We start from the raw sequence: 25,380 nt of genomic DNA, 5'->3' as shown, positions 1-25,380 counted from the left end.
TTCAGGTAGTGGAGTCGATTGCACTAAAGTAGATTGAGGTTGATTGCGTTGGGGTCAAGTGGGTTGGATTGAGTGGAGTGGGATGGATTGGAATGGGTGCACTGGACGTGGTGGATTGGATTGGGGAAGGATGGATTGAAATGGGATGAGGTGGATTGGAATGGAGTGGATTGGAGGGGGGTGAATTGGAGTGAGGTGGATTAGATTGATTTGGGTAGGTGGGTTAGATTGGAGTGATAGGACTGGGGTGGGGTGGTTTGGATTGGGGTAGGGTGGATTGGATTAGAGTAGGGGGGTTTGGAATGGGATGAATTAGAGTTGAGTCGGGTGGATTAGACTGGAATGGAGGGGGTGGATTGGACTGGACTTGTGGGTGGTCAATTGGATTGGTGTGGGGTGGATTTGGATTGGTGTGGGGCGGAACGGACTGGAGTGGGGTGGACTAGACTGTAGTGGGGTGGATTGGATTCGAGTGGAGTGGATTGGAGTGTGGTGAATTAGATGCGAGTGGGGTGGATTGAAATGGAGAGGGTGGGTTGGATTGGATTGGGTTGGGTTAGGTTGGACTGGGGTGGAGTGGAGTAGATTGGAGTGGGATGGACTGCATTGTGGTGGGGTGGGCTGGAGTAGAGTGGACCTCATTGAGGAGGGGTGGACTGGAGTGGGGTGAAATGGATTGAGTGAGGGGGATTGGACTGAAGTGGGGTGGACTGGAGATTAATTGAATGGGGTGAATTTGAGTGGGGTGGATTGGATTGGCATGGGTGGGGAGGATTGGAGTGGACTAGACTGTATTGCAGTGGGGCAGATTTGACTGGAGTGAGGTGGATTGGGTTGAGTTGGGTGGATTGAATTAAGGCAGATTGGATTGTGGTGGTGTGGACTGGATTGAATTGAGATGGATTGGATGGGGGGTGGATTGGATTGGAGTGGGTTTGGGTTGGGTGGGGTGGACTGGAGTGCAGTAGATGGGATTTTGCTGGATTGGTATCCTAGGATTTTAGACCAATTCAGTTTAATAGTGTGAGCCGGAAAAAGTCAATCTTGCAAAGAGTTCCCGTCTTCTTCTTGTCAGGCACCACAGGCAGATGTTGAAGATCCTATTGCACCATCTCAGAGCTCTGTCCAGCAGAAGTCCAGACTTGCTGTCTTAGCTATTGAAACAATCTGACTCTCAACTGCCTTCCTATTGTAGAGTATCAAGACTTCATCTTTTGACTCCGTACCCATAGACTCATCCTGAACACGTGGCTGTGGGCCACAACTCCTTAACCACATAATCAGAGCCACTCATTTGATGTGCTTGTGTTGGTCCATTTTTACCCATACCAACCATTCGTACTTGATATATATGTATTATAGTGTCAACGCTTCACACTTGATATATATGTATTATTGTGTTTGTCTCATATTAAAATTAAGCCTATACGTATTTTGTATTTGTTTGTGTGTTCTTGCAGCCTTGAAAAAGACGAAACACATGTCGACTGCCTGTGGTGGAATAAACTGTTTTTTCATATATATGTACCATATTGGCTCGGTTTTCTAACTGATTGTACAATTGGTTAAGGATTTGTACTGTGAGACTGTTCTCTGAGGTATCCTCTTAGGTCATGACTGAAGGGCTGTTTCAGTGAACCTGACCCAGTTTTTCTGGTGCTGCAGAAGCGTTTTATGGTCCACAGTACTATGTGCATTGGGCAAGTTGAGTGGCATTCAGATTTCAGTTGGCTTCACATTAAGGGAAGAGAGCAAGTCTTCACTGCTGTCATTCTTCAGGATTTTGTTGATAAAGGGAAGCTTTGAGGTGGCTCTGCGCTTTGAAGTACCCAGAAATTAGGCAGAAGGTTTCTCTAACAGGTGGGTAATAATTAGTGAGTGTTTAAGGGCATTTGAAACACTTCCTTGTTCCTGAAAGAGAGCTTTTCTTGCAGTGGTTTCACAAAGTTTAACTGGAATGTTCTGGAACTTCAGCTTATCAATTGCTTTGCACATTTGCTCAAGAGCAATGCTGTAAAAGATGATATGACAATTTGATGTTAGAGGGTTTGTTTGGTGTGCTAGGAATTTAGCATGGTGCTACTGCCTGGTCATCTCACGTGCCTAGAGACCTGATATTTGGTTGGACAGGACACAGGTGAGCTGTCGACACACACTTCCCCTGAGCCATGTTCCTACCCTCTCCCATCCCCTACTTCAGTTTAATGTAATAAAATAGTATCCACATGGTATTTAGAGAGAACCACTACATTTCCTGGAACCAAATTTATCATATTCAAAAGTACTGTTTCCTCTTAAACAGATCTAATTTCTAGGACCATTCCCCCAAAACATATGCTCCTAGCCCTGAACTATAAGCAATGGATACTTGTGTCTTCCTGGGAATGAAAGACCTTGCCTCTGGTGAATGTTACCTAATTACATCCCTCTTTGTTGTATTGTCCCTTGTGACCAATATGTATTGGCTTAGGCCATATGTCATTGTACACCACCCCAGAACTAGTTATTTTCCAAGGGCTAGTTGTTCTATTTGAAAGTCATACTGAAAGAGAGGAGGAAGTATGTTTTCCTTATGACCAGAGGCGTGTGATTTGTCTCACTTGATTTCCAGAGGAAGAAATGGTATCAGTGATTTTTGCTCTGTTTACCTGGGTCATCCTCTCAGTCTGCTACCAGAAACCTTGATTGTTCCCAGTGAGGAACATACTCGTATCAGCTCCTGTGGTTTGGCTGCTAGCACACTAGCAAAGGACCCCCTGCTTTCATAGCCCTCCTTCTCTCAAAAGGTCTGCAAAGATATGCTCCCTATGCCTTCACCCTGTAAACATGGTTACCATGAGAAAGTGAGGAGGAACATTCTCTTTCTCCTCTTCTCCCAACGCAGTATCCAGAGAGAAAAGATTTTTGTTGGCACAAAAGAGCCAGGCCATCCAAGACAACCATATTAACTTACGTTCTTCCACTCACAAGGGAGGGATCCCTGTACAATCTTCCTTGAAGACACTTACTGAAGATATTTTCATCTATATTAAGGGCCTGATTTATACTTTTTTAGTGATGCATTTGCGTTATTTTCTGACGCAAAAGCAGCAAAAACTTACAAAATTCAATTATATTTTGTATGTTTGTGCCGGTTTTGTGTAAAAAAATGATGCAAATGCAGCGCTAAAAAAGTATAAATCAGGCCCTAAATGTGGGATGCCTAGACCTGAACTAGCCTCTCACCCTCAGAGAGTATATGGCTCCCTAAACCCCTGTTCGTGCCATAGCTTTCACCACTAGTGATAAACACCTGTTACGGTTCTAAACCCAGGAACATGCATGATGACCCCTCAAGACATCTAAAACTATTCCTTTGGTTCTTCTATTTTCTCTCATTTGCAGGACTTCTAAAACTGAGAAGAGTATCAAATGGTGTCCAACAGTTATTATCCTCAATAATGAGGGTCTTGGCAATCCAAGCCCTTTTACTACATATTGCCGAACAGGGATCCAAGTAAGGGGGTTGGTTACTTCCTAAAGAGTTGAGATAAATAAACAGAAAATGAAGAACGCTAACTGGGCCTGAGCCTACTCTTGCAGCAACAGTGCCAATATACAGTCTCTACAACCACCAACAAATAGGCCTATAGAACTGCGAAATAACCTTACTTCAAACATTGGCTATTTTGCACAACTGTAACACCAAATTGTTTAAAGGTTGTACGTGTCCTTGGCATAAACATCATTGTATTTTCTCCTAAACCTTGATTTACAAGTAGCCTCAAAAGTTGACAACGTTTTCACAATAATTTCGAAAGAATTTTCTAAGACATGTATTTATCATTAAGAATGCGTAAAAGAAAATAGGAATGCCTAACGTAGCACATGTATGAACTGCATAATGTTACCAGAATTTCAGGTTCGATATGACTCCAGTATTGGTTACATCAAAAGAGATGATGTTCTAAAAATGTAATAGGAAGCTATAAAATCATTTGACAGTCCCCAAATTAGAACCTATTTTTGCTTTCAGAAATGCAGATCAAAATGGATAAATTCACTATATTTTCATTCCCCTTCCCACCAATGAGTCATAGACTTGTCCACGATAAAACCTAGCTCTTCCTCATTTGTATGCAGTGACAATAATATTGTGGAAAATGCCCATTGGAACACTTCAAGCTCAAAGCCTTCTTTCTATTGTGTCCTTCAGTTGATGAATTTTATCCCTGTCTTGGTCTACGTCCCAGGAGTGGCGTCTAAACTTTTCAGTGCACAAGACAATCTCTTTGACTTCCTGAAGGGCATAATTACAGAACATAGGGAGAGCTGGGACCCAAACGTGAGGAGGGACTTCATTGATGCATTTTTGGAGGAATTGGAGAAGGTAAGAAACGAAGTCCGTTATGGACTGGCTTTTTACTGGCTTTTACTTCTTTATGTTATGTTATGTTACCGGAATGTTGACTCAGCGGTGATCCAGCCCCTCAACTACAACCCTCTTTGCACCACCTATTATATTTTTAACCATTTGTTCATTTGCTCCCTTTGGCCTACCATGTGTGGCAGTCCAGCACCTGATTGAATAGCCAGCTCTCTGGGTCCAGGGACCCTTGTGGTCCAATTTGAGATCTGTGAGACCTTGCATGGTTGCCCCATCGTGCTTATTGGCACCACCGAGGTCGGCCTGCCTCCACTTTACTCCTACATATGAATTCAAAATCCGATACAATGTCCCCTTGCCCTCTGGGTACCTGGATGATGAGGATGTCTTTTTGTTTGTTGTTTTGTTACCTTATTCTCATGTGTAGAATACCTAGATTCACAAACACCCTAAGTAACTTAATATGATGCAAAGTATCCCGTTTTGGTGGGAAGGGTTTATGATCCTTTTTTTTAAGTAAACACTATACACACCCTTTATTGTGTGGGAGCAGTAGCTATTTGCAAACACTGGATAGCGTATCAGTACTGAATTGGGCTGTGCCTTTCCTATTTCAGGTTGCTCGAGGGTGATTACGTAGATCATGAACATAAACTTTCACAAACATTAAAACTTCTTAAGTATAGTCTATTTTGTTTAGCCAGTGATCCTGGTTTTATGAAGTGCATTGTTTTTAGCATATCTTCATTCTCACAGTGAAGACACAGGATCATTATTAAGGGTAGGTGTAACTCCATGTAGCATAATCACATAGAATTACTCAAAAATCACTTGAGATTACACAGAATTAGGAAAGAAGAGTAATTGTGCATTTAGCACTATTTTCTTAGCACAAAAATGACCCCTCACAACCAAAAAGGTAGAAATGGAGCTAAATGGGACAGGACACCAATAGCAGCTGCTCACACTTGCTAAATGTGCACTTAGTGAAGGAATTCCCCCAAACCTACTCCTGGCAGTTAGTGCTAGTTTCTAAGAGCAAAATGCACCTTAGCATCCAAAATAGACATGAGATTACATTTTACACTAAGAAATAGCGCCAAATGTAGCAGAACATGTATATTGAGAACAAGCAGCCTCTCACGCTTGTAAAATGTGCTATCTCTGTAAGATTTCCCCCCCAAAATTACTCTTAATTGTGCAAGTGGGTGTAGCTCCATTATTATCTATAATTCTTCACCAAAGAGTTATGCACAATTAACTAAATTACTCCAATTACTCCCGCGTAATTGAAATTCCACCCAGGCCTACTAAATATATGCTTACTGTACATCATTTGTAATATGTCTAGTATAGTGTGGTGTGTTATGGTTTGAGTTTTCCTGTGGCTTAAACCTCCTTATACTGTAAATACATATATATTCTCGAGTTATTATGAAAGTTTTGTAAACCATCATCTCTCAGTAGGCCAGTTATTGCGCTTTTTATGTTAGTATTGCATTGCATCTAGTCACCACAGATTCCCCTATTGAGTTAAGCCTTGGGCTTTTCACCCACATCCACCCATCTAGTCAACATATTTACAGTGACCTCTGTTTTTTGCTGCATATTGTGTACCTTCAGTGCTGATGGGTAGAGATCTTCAACCCCCTCAGATTTACAGCTTTGTGTCCATAGTGTTAATCTACTCTGGGGAACCTGACTTGACGCACCCATGGTTCAAAGCTAACAGCAGAGTATTTGAAAACATATGAAGGCAAAAAAGACCAAGACAGTAGAAATCAATATATCTGGAAGCTGCAAATATAGGGAGCCTACAGAGCAACCTAATAGCATGAACAAATGAAATGGCTCGCTCACAAGCACTCTGTGATCCTCCGGTCTGTTATTTTAAAGGATAGGACAAAGTACTTCTCACTCTCCTTGAGCTCAAAGATAACCCGAAACAACTTCCAGTCTAAATTAGACTGGAATTTCAGACAACTAAAAGCAGGACCATAAAGCCCTCCACTCAAATGTTGGAACAATCCTTTAAATATCTAATTTAGTTTCTTATAAAAAGTCTAACTCCTCATTCCACTCTTGCCTCTTTAATCCTCAAGGAAATCCTGTTAATTAAAAACGCCGCAAGGCTGAAAGTATGATAATCAATGCCTGGTACCGTACAAAATGGATTCAAACATTTATTCATTAAAAATTTCTAAAAATGTTAGACATGAATGCAAAAAAAAAAAAAAAAGCTCCAATTTCACACATCCCACTCAAAATGTTCTGTTATCTACATGTCACAAAGCCCCTGTGGCATAGTCATTTCTAGGGAACGGGTCCGCTTTTGTACGACTCAGAGTCAGGTTAACTACCAGGGTGTATATGGAAAAAAAGGAGGATGTGGTGCTGAAGAACACTATGCCTCACATCCAAAGAGTGCTAGTGAAAAGTATAGGAAGTGCCATACGTAAGCAACCAACAAGAGCACGTTGGCTAATGCTCACCAACTCATGTTATCATCTCTGGCACTTTACTATTACAGGAGGAGGAACCCATATAGTGTGTATGTCTCTAGCTATACTGAGTGTATTTGACGTAATAATCAAACTCACAGCTATTGCATGTAGCACTCAAAACATGTTTTGACGAGAATGTTAAGAACCGCCGTTCTTAATATTCTGGTCAAAACATGTTAAAGTGTTTTTCATCATCAGCCTGGTCATACATATTAAAGAATTCAAAGGATGTCACGTGGACTCATTTTTGTACATGTTTGCAGTAAGAGAAAGAAACCAACCCTAATAGTTTGGGGACCCTCATACAATTTGGTGCAAGAGATTGATGCAATAGCAGTGAGTTTGATTAGTTCATCGCATACATCGCATCACAAATTCTGGATCTCGCTCCTCAGTCAGAAAAGGAAGTTATAACACCACCTACCACTCCATGTAAGGTTTGTTTTCACCCTTCATATTTGCTTTAGTAGGTTCCTTCTTTTTGAGATCTCACTTTGGTCCATATTTATGACTCAAACCTTAAGTGAGATTTATGAACCTACGCAAGGCACTTTGCGTGCCCCTGAGTGGCTCCATAAATCTGAAATAAAGCAATGCAGCACAAATTGCTGTGTTGCATTACTCTGCGCTAGGGAGGAGTGCCATGGGCATTGCATGGGTGTTCCCCATGGATTTTGAAGCATTCCCTGATTTATTAGAACTGGTAAGCCTGGGAATGTGCCAAAAATGTACACCTCCACAGGAGAGACGTAAAGAGAAAAAATATTTGTATCACTCCTTTTTTTCCTCTTTCTCTGTGTGATGCATTTTGCAGGAAGAAGCCTCAGGTTGGTGTTCCTTTCCATACAGAAGCAATCCGGCATGCAACAGATGCACCATTGCATGATGGTGCAAGGGTGTGTACATTGGCGTTAGACAGCCAAAAGGGCACCAATGCAGGGGAAAAGGCAGGAGCATGCTGTATTCTTTTAGACATGGCAGATTGTTGCCCTTTCCCTTACATGCAATGCAGAGCAGCAAGGAAGGTGACTTGCTACGCTGCACTACGTGACAATCCCCATAAATATGCACCTGAGTGTATAAGCTGCTGCTTACAACAACCTACCTATGGCCATTTGATTGGTGATTCAAAGGTAAGCTGGAGAGAAGAGGTTATAAACAGAAGGAGACAACTGCGTTCTGCTCCTTCTCTTTCTCAGATACATCTCTCAAAACAGCATAAAGTAGTAAAAGAAAATTAGGAGTAGTAACACAGGCAGCAGATCACAAAGCCCAACCTTCTTTATCTAGGTACTGGTGGATCCCTTTTTTGTTTTGCAATTCTTTATTGAACATATATTTTAAAGCACAGGGTAGAACATTGAGGGGAACAACGAGCAAGTGTACATGGGGAAAAGACAACATTCCTCATTCCAGGCTCGTACTTGTTCATGGGGTGTTGCGGCCCCTGTTCATTGGATGTGAATCAGTGCCCTGATTGAGATGCTGGTTATGGCATGCCCAGGAGGGTGGAGGTTTGCATATAAGGGGTAAATTGAGACAGAGGGTCTTGGCTTTGCTTATTGATGGTAGGGAGTGGGGTGCGATGGGACACACTGGTGGATGAGGGCCAATGAACAGTGAGAAGTCAGGTGAATGCTGGACCATTTCAGTTGGTCAATCTTTAATCATGGTGGAGGGGGGAACAGAGGGCCGAGATGTTGGGAAGGAGGATGGGGATAGCAGGATGGGAGGTCTAGGGAAGGGAGTTGGGAAATCCTAGGTACATAATGGGAGAGGTAGAGGGCAAGGTAGGGAGTGCAGAGCTTGGAGCGGGGTGAGTGTAGTGAGGTGAAATGCAGAGGGGTAGGGGCAGTAAAAGGAGGTGACCAAGGGATACAAGGGATATAAGGGGGAGGGATGAAAGGTTTGAGGGTGAAGGGATGGGGAGCGATGTGCGGGTTGGATAAATGCAGAGCCAAGGTACTTCTGGCTGGAGAAAGGGAGCCCAGGTTTGAATGAAAATTTCAGTTTTGTCTTGTAGGTTGTAAATGATGCATTCATATGGTACATAGCCATCAACCACTTGTCATGTGAGGGCATTGTCTGGGAGTGCCAGTGTCGGAGAATGAAGATTTTGGCTGTGGCGAGTACCGTGTGGAGAAGGCGGGCATGTGATTATGTTAGGCTTGGGGACCCTGTAGTATCATGTAAATATATCAAAGGGCGTGTTAGCGGGTTTTGGATAGGCAAGGTCTCTCGTAATGTCCTCCCCACTGCATCTCAGTAGGGCATGACTTTAGGGCCGTCACTTATAATATGCAAGAGGTCGCAATGGCCATGAGGACAACGCCAACAGTGTGCGTGGGGTAGGAGGCCTGCCACCTTTAATTTCACAGGTGTCCAATATCAGTTGTGGAGCATTATAAAAAGGCTGAATTTGATCTGGACTTTCCTTGCAACATGGTCACGGGTCTTTAGGATATATGCTCAGTCTTCCATGTCATAGTCAACCATAGTGTCATTTGCCAAACGGTGCATAGGTTGCTCAGGAGACTCAGAAAAGTTGTTGGACCAGGAGGGCATTAAGGCCGGACATCACACCGTGAAAGTGTCCCCAGGCTCTAAGGTAGGAAATTACAAGGGAGGTTGGTAGGGGCCAAGGGCGCTGTTCCATACTTTGGGCAAGGAAGTGTTGGAGCTGTATGTACCTCCAAGCTTGTTGCTGGGGGAGTCCGAACTCGTCGCTTAGGGTAGCAAAAGGTTTGAGGGCTCCTTTGGCAATGACTTGGCCCTGTTGGGTGATGCCAGCTGCTCACCACTCTCTCCAATCCATACTCCTTCCTGTAATCCAAAGTCTGCTGTTCCCCCATACTGGTGCATGTTCATAAAGCTGAGCATCCACTCCTCGCAGGTGGTGGACTCACCGGAAGAATTCCACCATGGCTGGCACCAATGGGTTGGCAGGAAGTGCCATGGATTCTCCATCTCCATAAAGGGGGCCCAGTCCTTGAGCACAGTGTGGTATTGTTCGCTCTGTCTGAACCCATTGTGGAGGGTCCTGTGCTCCAGGAGGCATGTAGGTGAGTTGGGAGAGGTGTAAGTATAGCGCTTATGTTTGTATGGAGGATAGGCCATGGCAGCCACAGGAACGGCGGGCCATCAGTTTGGCACTGGTCAGACGGGGACATGTGAAGCCCCAAATAAAGGAGAAGATACTCCTGTCAATAGAGCACAATCCAGAAAGGGCGACCAGTAGAGGCCGAATGCCTAGAATGTTTGTAAATCATGGTGGCTTCACCATGCATACTGCCAGTACTCTTCCCCACAGGGAGAGGCCCAGTTGTTACCATTTTTCAAATTCTTTCTTCATGTGGGAGATCAAGGGGTTAAGGTTGTCTGCAATGATATGATCAGGTCCCTGTTAATGTAGACCCCCAGGTATTTGAGACAGAAGGGCTTCCATTGGACAGGGCGGTCTGCTGTAGTCGATCTGGTGGTCATGCGGGAGATGGTAGCCCCTCACTCTTGTCCTAGTTCACCTTATAACTCGACAGCACCGCAAAATCAGTGAGAATGCCCCTTGGGGTTGGGAGCGAGCGTGGAAAGTCTGTGACAGTAAGCAGAAAGTCATCTGCGTAGAGGTAAATTATGGATTTGTCCCCTGGGATGGGCACTCACAGGATGAGCAGGGCATGTCGGATGATGGCCGCTAACGGTTCCATGGCCAGGAGGAACAACAGCATTGATAGTGGTCCTGTGCCTGATGGGGAATGGGTCCAACAGGAAGCCCACGCAGTTCACCTGCTCTGTGGGCGAGCCATAGAGCCAGCAGATCTCAGCTATGAAATCGTCACCCAGACCAAAGCTTTGCAGGATTTCAAAGAGGTACCACCATTCAATCCTTTCAAATGCTTTTTCGATGTCCAGGGACAAGGCGAGGGCCTCATCCTGTAGATCCCTTGCCGACCACAACATGTGAGCCAGGGTGATAAGATGGTTGCTGGACATCTGGTTTGATATCTCCATTCTGGAGGGAGCTGGGTCTGTAGCTCCCGCAAAGCAGGGGATCCTCACCCTGTTTAGGGAGGACTGCTATGGAGGCTTTGTTGGACATGGAACATAGAGAGCCATTGCTTACCATTTCCCAGAAGGCTTTGTATAAGGAGTCAACCACATCCTCGCCTGCCCATTTGTAGAATTCCACAGGGAATCCATCTTCCCCTGGCGCTTTATGATAGGGGAGTTTAAAGATCACCTGTGCAGTTTCTTCCTTACTGAATTCACCTTCTAGGAGGCTCATACCATCAGCATTGAGTCTGGATAGGGGTATGCCCTTTAGAAATGCATTGAGTTGGTCAGGATCTTCCACCATCTCCTGGGTGTATAAGGTCCTATAGAAGTCGGTTAATTCACTGACTATGTCCTAGGGTGGGTGAGGATAACACTGGTCGAAAATTGGAAGGCTGGTATAGCTAGCGCTGCCTCTTGTTGCCCCAACTGTGCTGCCAGGAGGCGACTAGCTTTCTTCCCATGCTCATAATGGTGGCCTTCATTCTTTGGAGGGGTACTCTGCTTTGGAGGTGTAGAGGGCATTGAGATCCATTTTTGCCCACTTGAGGTGATGGCAGTAGGTGGTAGAGGGGGCCACATGTATTGGGGGTAACGGTTGCGACAAGGGCCTCCAAGTCCTTCTGTTGGGAACACCAGGTGTTGGGGGTAGCAGCATCTCTCTTTTGCTGGCCGCATATTGACGCCTTTGCGGCAGCCCATAGGAGCCTGTGGTATGAGACTGAACCTTTATTGTGATCCAGAAATGTGGAGACATGGAGCGTAGTTGGGCTTTGCCCTGGAGGGGTGCGATATCATGAGTGTTTAGTCACCAGGATATGTGCCCTGGGGTGGGGAGTCCAAGGTCTAAAGCTAGGAGGATGGGAGAGTGGACCGGTATTGCTGCCTCTAGAATGTGGGAGTCTTTGGTCAGGGCCACCGTTTTCTGGGAGATCAGGAAATAGTCTAACCTCGATTGAGTGCCATGTACAAGTGAAATACAGGTGTGGTCCCTGTCTGTGGGGTGGGAAAGAGGCCAGTGGCCCACCAGTCCGAGGTCTGTCAGAATATCACCCAGGAGGGGCCTGTCAGTGTTGTTACAATGATCTAGGTGACCGGTATGGTCAAGCACGGCATTGCGAGCCAGGTTCTAATATCCTCCCAGGAGGAAGTGTGTGGCTCCAATCTCAGTCAGGAGAGAGTTGAGTTGGAGAAAGAAAGAGCATTTAGACCCGTAGGAGCGTACATGGTGCCAATATATTCAACATTGTCACCAAGTTTGACTTTGGCGAGGACATAGCACCCATTTGGGTCTGTCCAGGTTTTTGAGGATGGTAAAGGGTAACAAGCTTTGTAAGAGGATCGCAACCATGAATTTTCTAGACAGACTAGGGTCCGAGGTTGAGGACATCAGGCAGCCACTGTATAATGGCCATCCTACCCAGTCAGAGCGTAGTTTCTCGGGTTCGAGATGGGAGAAATGAGTTTCCTGTAATAGGACAACATCGACGTGTTGGGATTGTAGGTAAGCCAGTACCTTTTTCTGCTTGATGTAGTGTGTGAGGCCATTGACATTCCAAGAAATAGCAGTCCGGGCAGAGAGCCTTTTGGGTCCTGTGTGGGACATCTGAGTTGTGGGCCGGATCGTTCTGGAGGGATTGTAGGTCAGAGGTTATGTGACTTGTGCCAGGGAAGAGGTGGGAGAATAGGGGGAGGGGTGGTGTGGGGGGATCCTTTGGTCTCTGAAGGGGTGGTGGTGTCTGCTACCTTGATTGATGAGGATGAGGACAATGAGTGTTATAGTGTATAAGAGGGGTGAAGGGAAAGATGCAGGGGTAGAGGGAAGGGAAAGGAGAGAGTAAACAGTGTATCGGCCTCAAGGCAAGGGAGAGCCATGGCAAGGGCCGGAAACTGTGAACTGCAGTTGAAGCCTGCAGGGCCCGCTTGCTATGGGCCCCCAAAGTAGGGGTGGGAGGAAGACGAGCAGAGGGGAGGAGGACAACATGCAACCAGATCAGTGATGTGATTGGGGGGTGGTGTGTGTGTGGGGGAAGAAGTGATACAAATGACAAATAAGTGTCTGAGGGGGTGGAGTGGAAGCATTTGGGAATGTTTGAGTGTGAGTCGGGGTCATGTTGTTGTCCGTTGGAGTGGCAGTGAGTGTGTGGGTAGTCAGGTAGTATGCGGTTGCGAACTGGGGGGACAGAGGCAGATCACAGGGCAGTGATTAGTGGGACTTGGCTCTCCCTATGGAGTGGGGGAGGAGAGATGAGAGGGATGGGGATGGGGAGGTTGGCCAGTGGCAGGGAACAGCCAGGTCTGTTTACATGGTGGCGAGTGCGGTGTGACAGCGGGTAGGCAGAACTAGAAGTGCTGTGGGCTGGACATGCATGTGCACCTAGCCCCTTGAGGGGCAAAAGACCTCCTGTTGGTAGAGAGGGACCATCCCACAGGGCCACACATATCGGCTTGGCCAGAGGGCCGTGATAGGCAGGGTTGGTCATGTTATGCTAGAACAAAACCAAGTAACGTGGATGAGGTGATGAGGGTTGTAGATCAAAATGGGATGTGATAAGGTGGTGGTGTTGTATCAGGGGCAGGTGGGGAGGAATGGGGAGTGGCTAGACCCCACGTATGTACAGTTGCATAAGGGGATGCCTCATGATTAGAGGGCAACAGGCACCGTGGTACAATGCCGTATAAAGTGGCATAAGTAGGGGATATATTAACCGATGCTGAACATTGGAGCCAAACTGGGAAAGGACGGCAAGCTTTGTTGCCTGCAGCGGGGTCATGCTGTGTGAGCGATCAGGGGGAGTAGCCCCCAGGTGGGCAACATGGTACTTACAGGGAGTGCAGAATTATTAGGCAAGTTGTATTTTTGAGGATTAATTTTATTATTGAACAACAACCATGTTCTCAATGAACCCAAAAAACTCATTAATATCAAAGCTGAATATTTTTGGCCGTAGTTTTTAGTTTGTTTTTAGTTTTAGCTATGTTAGGGGGATATCTGTGTGTGCAGGTGACTATTACTGTGCATAATTATTAGGCAACTTAACCAAAAAAAAATATATACCCATTTCAATTATTTATTATTACCAGTGAAACCAATATAACATCTCAACATTCACAAATATACATTTCTGACATTCAAAAACAAAACAAAAACAAATCAGTGACCAATATAGCCACCTTTCTTTGCAAGGACACTCAAAAGCCTGCCATCCATGGATTCTGTCAGTGTTTTGATCTGTTCACCATCAACATTGCGTGCAGCAGCAACCACAGCCTCCCAGACACTGTTCAGAGAGGTGTACTGTTTTCCCTCCTTGTAAATCTCACATTTGATGATGGACCACAGGTTCTCAATGGGGTTCAGATCAGGTGAACAAGGAGGCCATGTCATTAGATTTCCTTCTTTTATACCCTTTCTTGCCAGCCACGCTGTGGAGTACTTGGACGCGTGTGATGGAGCATTGTCTTGCATGAAAATCATGTTTTTCTTGAAGGATGCAGACTTCTTCCTGTACCACTGCTTGAAGAAGGTGTCTTCCAGGAACTGGCAGTAGGACTGGGAGTTGAGCTTGACTCCATCCTCCCCCCCGAAAAGGCCCCACAAGCTCATCTTTGATGATACCAGCCCAAACCAGTACTCCACCTCCACCTTGCTGGCGTCTGAGTCGGACTGGAGCTCTCTGCCCTTTACCAATCCAGCCACGGGCCCATCCATCTGGCCCATCAAGACTCACTCTCATTTCATCAGTCCATAAAACCTTAGAAAAATCAGTCTTGAGATATTTATTGGCCCAGTCTTGACGTTTCAGCTTGTGTGTCTTGTTCAGTGGTGGTCGTCTTTCAGCCTTTCTTACCTTGGCCATGTCTCTGAGTATTGCACACCTTGTGCTTTTGGGCACTCCAGTGATGTTGCAGCTCTGAAATATGGCCAAACTGGTGGCAAGTGGCATCGTGGCAGCTGCACGCTTGACTTTTCTCAGTTCATGGGCAGTTATTTTGCGCCTTGGTTTTTCCACACGCTTCTTGCGACCCTGTTGACTATTTTGAATGAAATGCTTGATTGTTCGATGATCACGCTTCAGAAGCTTTGCAATTTTAAGAGTGCTGCATCCCTCTGCAAGATATCTCACTATTTTTGACTTTTCTGAGCCTGTCAAGTCCTTCTTTTGACCCATTTTGCCAAAGGAAAGGAAGTTGCCTAATAATTATGCACACCTGATATAGGGTGTTGATGTCATTAGACCACACCCCTTCTCATTACAGAGATGCACATCACCTAATATGCTTAATTGGTAGTAGGCTTTCGAGCCTATACAGCTTGGAGTAAATCAACATGCATAAAGAGGATGATGTGGTCAAAATACTCATTTGCCTAATAATTCTGCACTCCCTGAAAAGTCGTTCAAACTTTTGGTGATAACAGGTTCCACCATTATACAGGGCTAAAGTGTCAGAGGGTCACCCGTGCAGCCTGGTCACTTGGTATGCAGACAGGGTCTGTGGCACATTGTCATGAGCGAGCAACTGGAGACGATCCAGTGGTCGCTGCGGGGTACAAAGAGCTAACAGTTTGTGAGAGGCCACAGGAGGGCTGAATGCCTGTGATGAGGCACATTGGGATGGCGCATCTCACGCAGGTCCCATGGGGTACCAGGCTATGACTTCATTGGTCTATGTGTAGCGGCACCCCTGTGGGCTATGCAGGCCATGTCTACAACGCAGCATATACAATCAATCAAGTTCAAAGTCTGGTCCAGACTTTGTGATAGGAGCTGTGGCCCTCATTGGATTGAGGTAGATAAGGAGATGAAGGCCTGGAGCCCCGTCTGTAATAAAGATTGTAGAGACATAGCCAGGTCATAAAGCAGGGCATGGAGGCAGAGTTAGTGGCTGGCGTGGGTCATCGGGGGAGTGGAGGAGCAAGAAAGGGATTGAGTTTTGAGAGCAGGTGAGCAGTGTTTTTGCTTATGTAGTGGTGATACTTATCTGACCATCAGTGGCTGTCCAGAAGTTCCTGCTGTAAGGGCAATTGAGTAGGTCAGCTCTGTCTGATGAGGAATAGCCCTCAGTCCCCCACTGGAAAGGGTATAAGCAGGGATATGGACTTGTCTCTGCTCTGGTCTTGAGTGAGTGCTTCAACTGCTTGTAAAGCTGTGTCCCTGCCTTCTTGTGTCCTGGAGGGACGCTCTATGGCTCTACCTCACTTCTGACTGTACTGGCACCCCCAGAGCTGTCAGGGGTGGGGGATGGGGAAGGGCATGCCTTTTGAGGAAGCGGCAGTCAGGGTGTCCATTGAGTGGACAAGTAGGTCACCCAGGAAATGGCATAGCGCTATTGAGTCATGAAAGTCTCTGGATTCTTTGATATCCAAATTCAGGCTGGTTTGAACAGGCCGAATTTAATGTCTAGCTGTCATAGTTGTGGACAGCGAGCCAGAAACGCTCTCCGTTTGTCATTGGTGTTGCGAGAGAAGTAGGGGACAATGCACATTTCATGGCCGTCGTAATAATACGGGCAGTGGGCACAGTCAGGGGACAGCAGTTGTCGCAGTTGATTGTGTTGTGATAAGCAGGCAATAACTGGGCATGTTCTTCTGGGTTGATCCTTATGCGTGGAGACTATCCTGTGCACCCACTGCATCTCCAAGGGCGGAGAGAAGGTGGGACCAGTGAGGGTGGGAAGGATGTTTTTAAGGAAGGCTCTGGTGTCCGCACGCTGTGCTTGCTCCGGGAACCTGAAGAAGCGGACATTGTCCCTACAACTTCTATCTTTGAGGTCTGCCAGTTTGTTCCGGAAGTACTGAAGTTCTATAGGCATATTTTTTTAGCTTGTCCTCCTTGATTGTGAGGTGCTGTTCCATTCCTGTTACTCTGTCGTAGAATCCAGCAATATAATTGTAAATGGAATGGGATTCCTCAGCGAGATTCGAAATCTTGGTGTCCATGCCCTTTGCTGACTGCTGTAATTTCCTGCAGGGTGCACTTCATTGTAATGTCCGGCTTCGATGCTGCAGGGGTGTCTGAGGGGCCTAAGGCAGGAAGTGCCTGTTGGGAGGATCCAGACTGTTGTTGGGAAAGAGCCTCTAAGAGGAGTAATTGGTGGGCAGGTTTACTAGTAGGTTTGTCCGTCTGCATCATCGGGTTGTGTTCCTGCCTTCAATGGAAATATGTCCTTTTCTGGAATGGGGGATTAGTGGGCAGCTTGGCAGGTACACATTGCCCGGCAGTGGGTAGTGGGGATCGTAGTCCTGTCCGGTACAGGGGCGTGATCCCAGTGTTTGGGTATTAGTATTGTGTCTCAGTTTCTAGTGTGATCTCCTTAGTGTATCTGGGGCCCTGGTACATGGTCGCAATAAGGGGCCAATGCTCGGAAAGGTGGCATCAGTGAGTGGAAAGCAGGAAGATTAACTGGTCAAGTCCCCACCTATATGGCATTCTGGTCCTGAGGCCGGCAGCGTGGGGAGTAGCGGAACCATAGCCCACCCTGTAGGGATCACTCGGGCAGTGAGGATGTGTTGAACACTTGAAAGGGAGGGGGCAGGTCCTCTCATGGTGCGAAAGAGCTCATCTCAGGGTCCCAAGTAAAGTGTAGTGAGTAAGTCAAAGCACAAAGTGGGTGGTCCTTCATGGAAGAGCAGAGGGAAATGGGCCCTTTTCCTCCATCTTTGCACTGGTAATTGTGGGTGGATTAATGGGGGGAGCTGTCATATATCCCCCTTCAGTTCTGTGGCATGACGAGGAGTAGCACCAGGTCCTCCTTCAGGAAAGCTTCCAGCACCCAGACACAACGTGCGCTTTGGGCCTAGGCTTACCAAGCACCCGGCACTTGGCGGAGTCTCAGAATTCGATGAGGGGGCCCTAGACTCAGAGTGGGCTTCTGGTGACCTTCCTCCTCAGTCTGCTGTGATCCATCATCCACCAGGTCCGCCCTGCAGGCAGGCGAGGCAGGATGGGGCTATGTGGGCCCCGGAGTTTCCACTGGCAATCTCTGGGAGGTGGGGGGTATGCTGTGTGGTTCCTGACAGTCTGCTACGTTGGGTAGGAGGTTGGTGTATATGCAGGTGGCATCTTGGGCCCCCCGTATGCACAAGTCAGGGGCCTTCCAGCTGTCGCTCAGGGCGTTACTGCAAGGTCCTTTGCCGCTGTCAGCCCAGGCCCCAGACAACAGTCGTCAATGTCACTGCAGGTGCCATGGCGCTGCAACGGCCCTGACTTGGTGATCAGGGCTCCTCTGTACCTCCAAGGGGTGTTGGGAGGTGAGCTGAGTGCCACTGAGATCTCATGGCATCAGTTGAGGTGGACAGTTTGATGGGTGTACCCCATAAGTGTTGGCTGGGGTCCCTCCAGCCGCAGTTGGGGTGGGATGGCAATGTCCTTCACTCACAACGGCCTGTGCCCCAGTTGGTGGTCGTTGGTGAAGCGGTGGATCCTGCGGTGCTGTAGCAGCCTAGACTAGGTGGTCTGGGCTAATCTGTGTCTCCAAGGGGTGTGGAGAAGTGAGCCGGGTGCCGCCAAGATTCCCTGTCGGGGTGGGTGGCAGGCATTGTGGGCGCACCCCATAGGTGCTAGCCGGGGGCCCACTAGTCACTGCTGTGGGTGGGACTACTATGCCCTTCACCTCTGCCAGCCCAGGGTCCAGATTGTCAACTTGGTGGGCTGGGCTCTTCCATGCCTTCTGGGAGTGTAGGGAGGGGAGCTGGGTGCCGCTGAGGTCCCCGAGTGTCAGTAGGGGGGTGGAATGTAGATGGTGGACGACCTTCCCCCCCTTCTCTTTCTGGGGCAGCCCTGTTTCCTAGGCACACTCTCCAAATGTGCGATGAAGTCCATCCGGTCCCAATAAAAATCAAGCCTGTGGCTTCCCCACTGCCAGAGGCCTGGGTTCAGTTGACGGTCGGCAGGATCGCAGCAGGAGCTGCAAAGCTGTTTCAGGCCTGGTTATGCAGCAGGTGCATCGCTGTTGCCACAGAGGGTGCGGGGGTGGTGGATCAGGGTGTCCCCTTAGTGCACGGAGCTCCGCCATCATCCCTCGTTATCCTCTGGCGTACTGAGCTTCTTTTTCAGGCAGCAATCATTAATCGTGACCAGACCACGCCCCCAGCAGAAATCCTTTTGATCTTGTATTGGATATCACAGTTTGCTAAAGGCTAGAGACCAGCAGCAATCTGGTTGTCCCAGACTGAAAGTCATGGCTGTACTGTGCCTATGTTTGCTGTGCGACACGGTCTTTGGACTTGTTAGAGTCTTTAAAGTCAATGGAGTAGGCAGGGCACACAGTCCGGTCTGCTTTTCGAATGACCTCTGTGCAGTAAAAGTCAGTAGTAGCTAAAATTATCTGCACAGCTAGGATTGGCACAGCCTGTGCTGCATTGTTCTCACTGTTAGTTAGTCTTTCATCAACCAAGTTAAGTCAATGCTAATAACAATACTACAGTTTGATGAAGCTCTGTCTTTGTGAACACACTTCCAGGTGAAAGGTGACCCCAGAAGCAGTTTCAATGAACTCAATCTCCTCTTGACAGTGGGCGACCTGTTTACAGCAGGCACAGAGACCACTTCCACGACTCTACGCTTTGGACTGCTTTACATGATTCTCTACCCAGACGTTCAAAGTAAGTGCCAACTTTGTTTTTGATTACTGATTTGATCGGAGGGTTAAACGGTCTTAGAACCTATCAGAAATGTATATCTTCTCTTATGAAATGACATTTGATCAAAAGGGTTATATCAAAATATAGCTACCAGCGGTCTGCCAGTATTTATTTAGGCTCTGTTGACACTGTAAGGGGCATATTTATACTTTTTAATGAAAAACTGCACTAATGCAGTTTTGCATCAAAAAGATTAGCACCAGCTTGTGCCAGCGCCAGCTGGGTGCCATATGTATGGAATGGCACAAGCTGGTGCAAAGGGTGGGCTAGCTTAAAAAAAAGACGTTAGCCAGGTGGGGGTTCTAGTATGGGAGAAGGGGTTTTTGCACCAAAAAATTACGGTAGGCTGGTTAGAGGCAAAAAAATGCCTCTAACCAGCCTTGCTTCATTTTCTGGTGCAAAACCACCCATACTACATGACTCCTGATTAATAAAATACAGGAGTCATGCTTACCACCCCAATGGCCAGCACAGGGGACCAGTGTACCCTGGGCTTGGCCATTGCACCCTGTGCCGATCGCACTTTAATGTAAAAACAAAAAATATTTACCTTTACTTACCCTACTTACCTGGGTAGGGTCCCCCATCCTCCAGTGTCCGTCTGGTGTGGGTGGGGGAGTTTCTGGGGCTTGAGGAGGGCACCTGTGGACACAGTCCATGGTGCTTAACCACGGAAATGGGTCCACAGGTCCCCTAACGCCTGGTTGGACCCAGGCATTAAATAATGGTGCAAAGCAAGCCTTAGCATCAAAAAGCTAAATTCATATTAACCACAAACGTGAGTCACATTAGAATTACATTTCCCGTGCACTGGAGTTGGAATATTTCTGATTGACCTATGAGTTATAAAATTGTACGTTCTACTTGTTGCATAATTACAACAGGTCTAACAAGCACTGTGAGTTTTTCACTCAAAAGGCTGTGTAAATGCATGGCACAATTGGTTCTTCAGGCCCGCTAGTTTTATTAACAGGCTGTGGGTACATGTAGGGGAAACATCACTTACAACGCAGTGAATGCAACAAAATGCATTTACCACGATGCATTACAACGCATATGTGTTTACTACGCATGGCTTTACCACGCATGTCTTTACCACAAATATACCTTTACCACGCATACCTTTACAACAAATTTTGTTGTAAAGGCATGAATGGTAAAGGTGTATGAATGGTAAAGGTTTTTAAAGGTAAGTACAGGTAAGTATTAAGTGGGTTGAGTGATTTGGTGAAGTAAGGGCATTTTTAGGTTTGAGGTTGGGCATGGGTTTTGGGGTGGTAATGGTATTTTTAGGTTTTAGGGTGGGTATGGGTTTTGGTGTAGTAAGGGCATTTTTTTAGGTTTTATGGTGTGTATGGGGTTTTATGGTGGTAAGAAATTTTTTAGGTTTAAGGGTGGGTATGGGTTTTGGGGTGGTAAGGGCATTTTTAGGTTTTAGGGTGGGTTTTGGGGTGGTAAGGGCATTTTTAGGTTTTAAGGCGGGTATGTGATTTGCGGTGGTAAGGGGTGTTTAGGTTTTAGGGTGAGTATGGGGTGGTAAGGGGTGTTTAGGTTTTAGGGTGGGTATGGGTTTTGGGATGGTAAGGGGTGTTTAGGTTTTTGGGTGGTTATGGGATTTGGGGTGGTAAGAGCATTTTTAGGTTTTAGGTTGGGTATGGGTTTTTGGATGGTAAAGGCATTTTTAGGTTTTAGGGTGGTTAGGTTTTAAGGTGGGTATGGGGTGGTAAGGGGTGTTCAGTGTTTAAGGTGAGTATGGGTTTTGGGTTGATAAAGTAATTTTTAGGGTTTAGGGTAGGTAACGTTTTTGGGTAGAAAGGTGTGTTTGTGTATATATATTTATATATATATATATATATATATATATATATATATATATATATATATATATACACACACACACACATATATATACATTTTGACATATATTTATATATAATATATAATGTATGTTATATTTATCTCTAGTTTTTAACCATGCAAATGTCTTTACCAACTATGCCTTTACTACAAAATTTTCATGGTAAGACATTCGTGGTAAAAGCATATGCATTGTAAAACATTTTGTGGTAAGTGCACGAGTGGTAATGACCATGCATTGTACTTACTGAGTTGTAAAGGCATGCGTTGTAAGTGCATGCGTTGTTCAATCATACATCCACATGTAGCACCACTTTACTAGGATCTTACAAGTAAGCAACGTCATGAAAACTATGGCAGTAGGCTCTACCGGTGACAGGGAATTCCCTCCCTGTCACTGGTAGACAGCTCTCCACCCCCGCAAAACTCACCTGATGCCCCCCCACCCCCCTCCATCCAAACTCACCCCCACCCACCCGATATGCATACTAACCCCACAACCCCCTCCGATCTACTCACTCACCCCATACATGCACACACCACACAACTGACCCCACCCCCCACAGCCACACATGCATACATAAGCCCCCCACCCCCACTACAGTCACAGCACCCGTCACCCCACACCCGCCTCCCCGCATATACGCACACAGACACCCACACGCACCAGGCATACACCCATCCACTTACATTGACGTACTCGCATTCATTCACACACTGACATACACACATTCATTCACAAATACTTCCAGACAGCCTCACACACATTCTTACATACAATCACACTGACATGCAGACACGCACTCACTTCAACATTCTTACACGCATTCACTCATACGCATACACCCACGCAAGCAACACACACAGACGCAGTCACACACACAGACATTCATGCACACACTCAGACACACACACACACACAACACCCCCAACCTCCCACCCCCTCCCCTGTCAGAAGCCCGACTTACCTTGGGCAAGAAGGTCTTCCGGCAGGGAACGGAAAGGGATGCTGCTACCGCTCACAGCACCCCACCAGCAGAGCACCGTCAGGCAATATTACTCGTCATAATACGGCTGGCAGCGTTCTACTGGTGTGGCGGTGCTGGTGGTAGCAGCCCCAGCTTACCACCGTCCACCACCTTGAGCACTGCTGGATTTCCCCCCTTATTGTTGCGGAAGTCAGGCAGTGCTAATAATATGGCGGATGGACAGTAGCCGCAGTGGTTGTATTTTGGCAGCCGTCACCACAGCAGTAGGCAGTATGTACCACCAATGTTAAAATGAGGGCCAAAGTCTTCTACCACATATCAAATATTGCAGAAGACCCAGGTATTTAATGCCTGCCTGAATTCCAAATGACCTTGTATGTTTTGGGGATTTACTGATTAGGAATTTATTACTTTTCATGCATGCATGAAAAATGAGGTTGCATTGATTCCCGATGTCTTGTTAGATGGGACCTCAGCATGATTGCCACTCTCCACCCCCGCAACACTCACCTGATGTCCCCACCCGCCTCCATCCAAACTCACCGCCACCCACCCGATATGCATACTAACCCCACCACCCCCTCCCATCTACTCACTCTCCCCATACATGCACACACCACACAACTGACCCCACCCCCCACAGCCACACACACATACATAAGCCCCCCACCCCCAATACAGTCACAGCGCCCCTCACCCCACACCCCCCTCCCCGCATATACGCACACAGACACCCACACGCACCAGGCATACACCCATCCACTTACATTGTCGTACACGCATTCATTCACACACTGACATACATGCATTCATTCACAAATACTTTGGGGATTTACTGATTAGGAATTTATTACTTTTCATGCATGCATGAAAAATGAGGTTGCATTGATTCCCGATGTCATGCTGGATGGGACCTCAGCATGATTGCCACTCTCCACCCCCGCAACACTCACCTGATTCCCCCCCACCCCCCCTCCATCCAAACTCCCCCCACCCACCTGATATACATACTAACCCCATCACCCCCTTCAATCTACTCACTCACCCATATACATGCACACACCACACAACTGACCCCAGCCCCCACAGCCACACATGCATACATAAGCCCCCCACCCCCACTACAGTCACAGCACCCGTCACCCCACACCCGCCTCCCCGCATATACGCACACAGACACCCACACGCACCAGGCATACACCCATCCACTTACATTGACGTACACGCATTCATTCACACACTGACATACACGCATTCATTCACACATACTTCCAGACATCCTCACACACATTCTTACATACAATGACACTGACATGCAGACACGCACTCACTTCAACATTCTTACACACATTCACTCACACGCATACACCCACGCAAGCAACACACACAGACGCATTCACACACACACACAAACAGATATTCATGCACAGATTCAGACACACACACACACACACACAACAACCCCAAACTCCCACCCCTCTCCCCTGTCAGAAGCTCGACTTACCTTGGGCAAGAAGGTCTTCTGGCAGGGAACAGAAAGGGGTGCTGCTGCCGCCCACAACACCCCACCAGCAGAACACAGTCAGGCTGTATTACTAGTCATAATACGTCTCGCAGCATTCTACTGGTATGGCGGTGCTGGTGGTAGCAGCCCCAGCTTACCACCGTCCTCCACCATGAGCACTGCTGGATTTCCGCCCTTATTGTGGCGGAAGTTAGGCAGTGCTAATAACAGATGGACAGTAGCTGCAGTGGTGGTATTTTGGCAGCCGTCACCACAGCAGTAGGCGGTATGTACCACCGATGTTAAAATGAGGGCCAAAGTCTTCTACCAAATATCAAATATTGCAGAAGACCCAGGTGTTTAATGCTTGCCTGAATTTCAAATGACCATGTATGTTTTGGGGATTTACTGATTAGGAATTTATTACTTTTCTTGCATGCATGAAAAATGAGGTTGCATTGATTCCCAATGTCTTGTTGGATGGGACCTCAGCATGATTGCCACTCTAGGGCAAACAGTCCTATTGGTGATGTAGCTTTGAGGTTTTACATGAGTGAAGAATGGGCATTTACCACTGATTGCCCTGTGACAGTGCAGAGTGCCTTGAAAGCTTGGTATCGGGCTATTTAAAGACAGTGAAGTAGTTTTAAGTCCTGAAAAAATGTGATGTAGATGAAAGAACTTGTCTTGCTGCTGGATTATGGATTACTGTGTCACCCAATTTAACTTTAACCCATGTTATTCTTTGCTGAATCAAGTTATTTATTGCAATGAAATGTGTAATGTGAGGAATTTGTCTGCCCAAATTTCTTTAAACCCAGAAGAGATAAATCGCTTTGCCTATAATAAGCCATGTTTACAGCAATTACAAACATGTACGTTAGTAGGTATCTTAAATTGCATAATAATAACATCTTTTACTTACATTGCTTAGAAATGGCAACAGTGCAGTATGAAGTGCTATATAAAAACCAAGCCATTAGTCATTATTACTATGGGCCTGATTCTAACTTTGGAGGACGGTGTTAAACCGTCCCAAAAGTGGCGGATATACCACCTACCGTATTACGAGTTCCATAGGATATAATGGACTCGTAATACGGTAGGTGGTATATCCGCCACTTTTGGGACGGTTTAACACCGTCCTCCAAAGTTAGAATCAGGCCCTATATGTGTAGCTAAAATTACCATGCCTGCCAGTTCCACCATCTCAAGGCAATGGTATTTCAACTTGAGGAAATTAGATATGAGACAATGTAGAATTGACAGCAAAATGCAACGGTCATCATAAATCTGAATCTTAAAAAAGGTATGGAATTCGTAAACTCCAGTAGCACCAGGCACAGGGACACAATGCAGATCGTAAACAAACAGGATCATCTGAACATAATGGAAATGGCAAGTCTGAAATAAGGGTGGGAAGTAGGATCTCTGCGTATAAAAGGGAACATTATCATTTAGATAGC

At 46.5% G+C, this 25,380-nt stretch overlaps 1 protein-coding gene across 1 annotated transcript in view; it reads left to right on the top strand.

The window, feature by feature from the left end:
* The window catches only part of LOC138292729 (cytochrome P450 2D15-like), a 275,538-nt gene that overhangs the window by 97,080 nt on the left and 153,078 nt on the right, over window positions 1-25,380 (top strand). The window contains exons 5-6 of the mRNA XM_069231467.1: window positions 4,196-4,369; window positions 19,384-19,525. Of these exons, the coding sequence (XP_069087568.1) occupies window positions 4,196-4,369; window positions 19,384-19,525 (316 nt within the window). The remainder of the gene's footprint in view (window positions 1-4,195; window positions 4,370-19,383; window positions 19,526-25,380) is intronic.

The sequence above is a fragment of the Pleurodeles waltl genome, chromosome 4_2 (assembly GCF_031143425.1).
Source record: "Pleurodeles waltl isolate 20211129_DDA chromosome 4_2, aPleWal1.hap1.20221129, whole genome shotgun sequence".
Classification (NCBI taxonomy): Eukaryota; Metazoa; Chordata; class Amphibia; order Caudata; family Salamandridae; genus Pleurodeles; species Pleurodeles waltl.
This window is presented reverse-complemented; position numbering and strand designations above follow the sequence as displayed.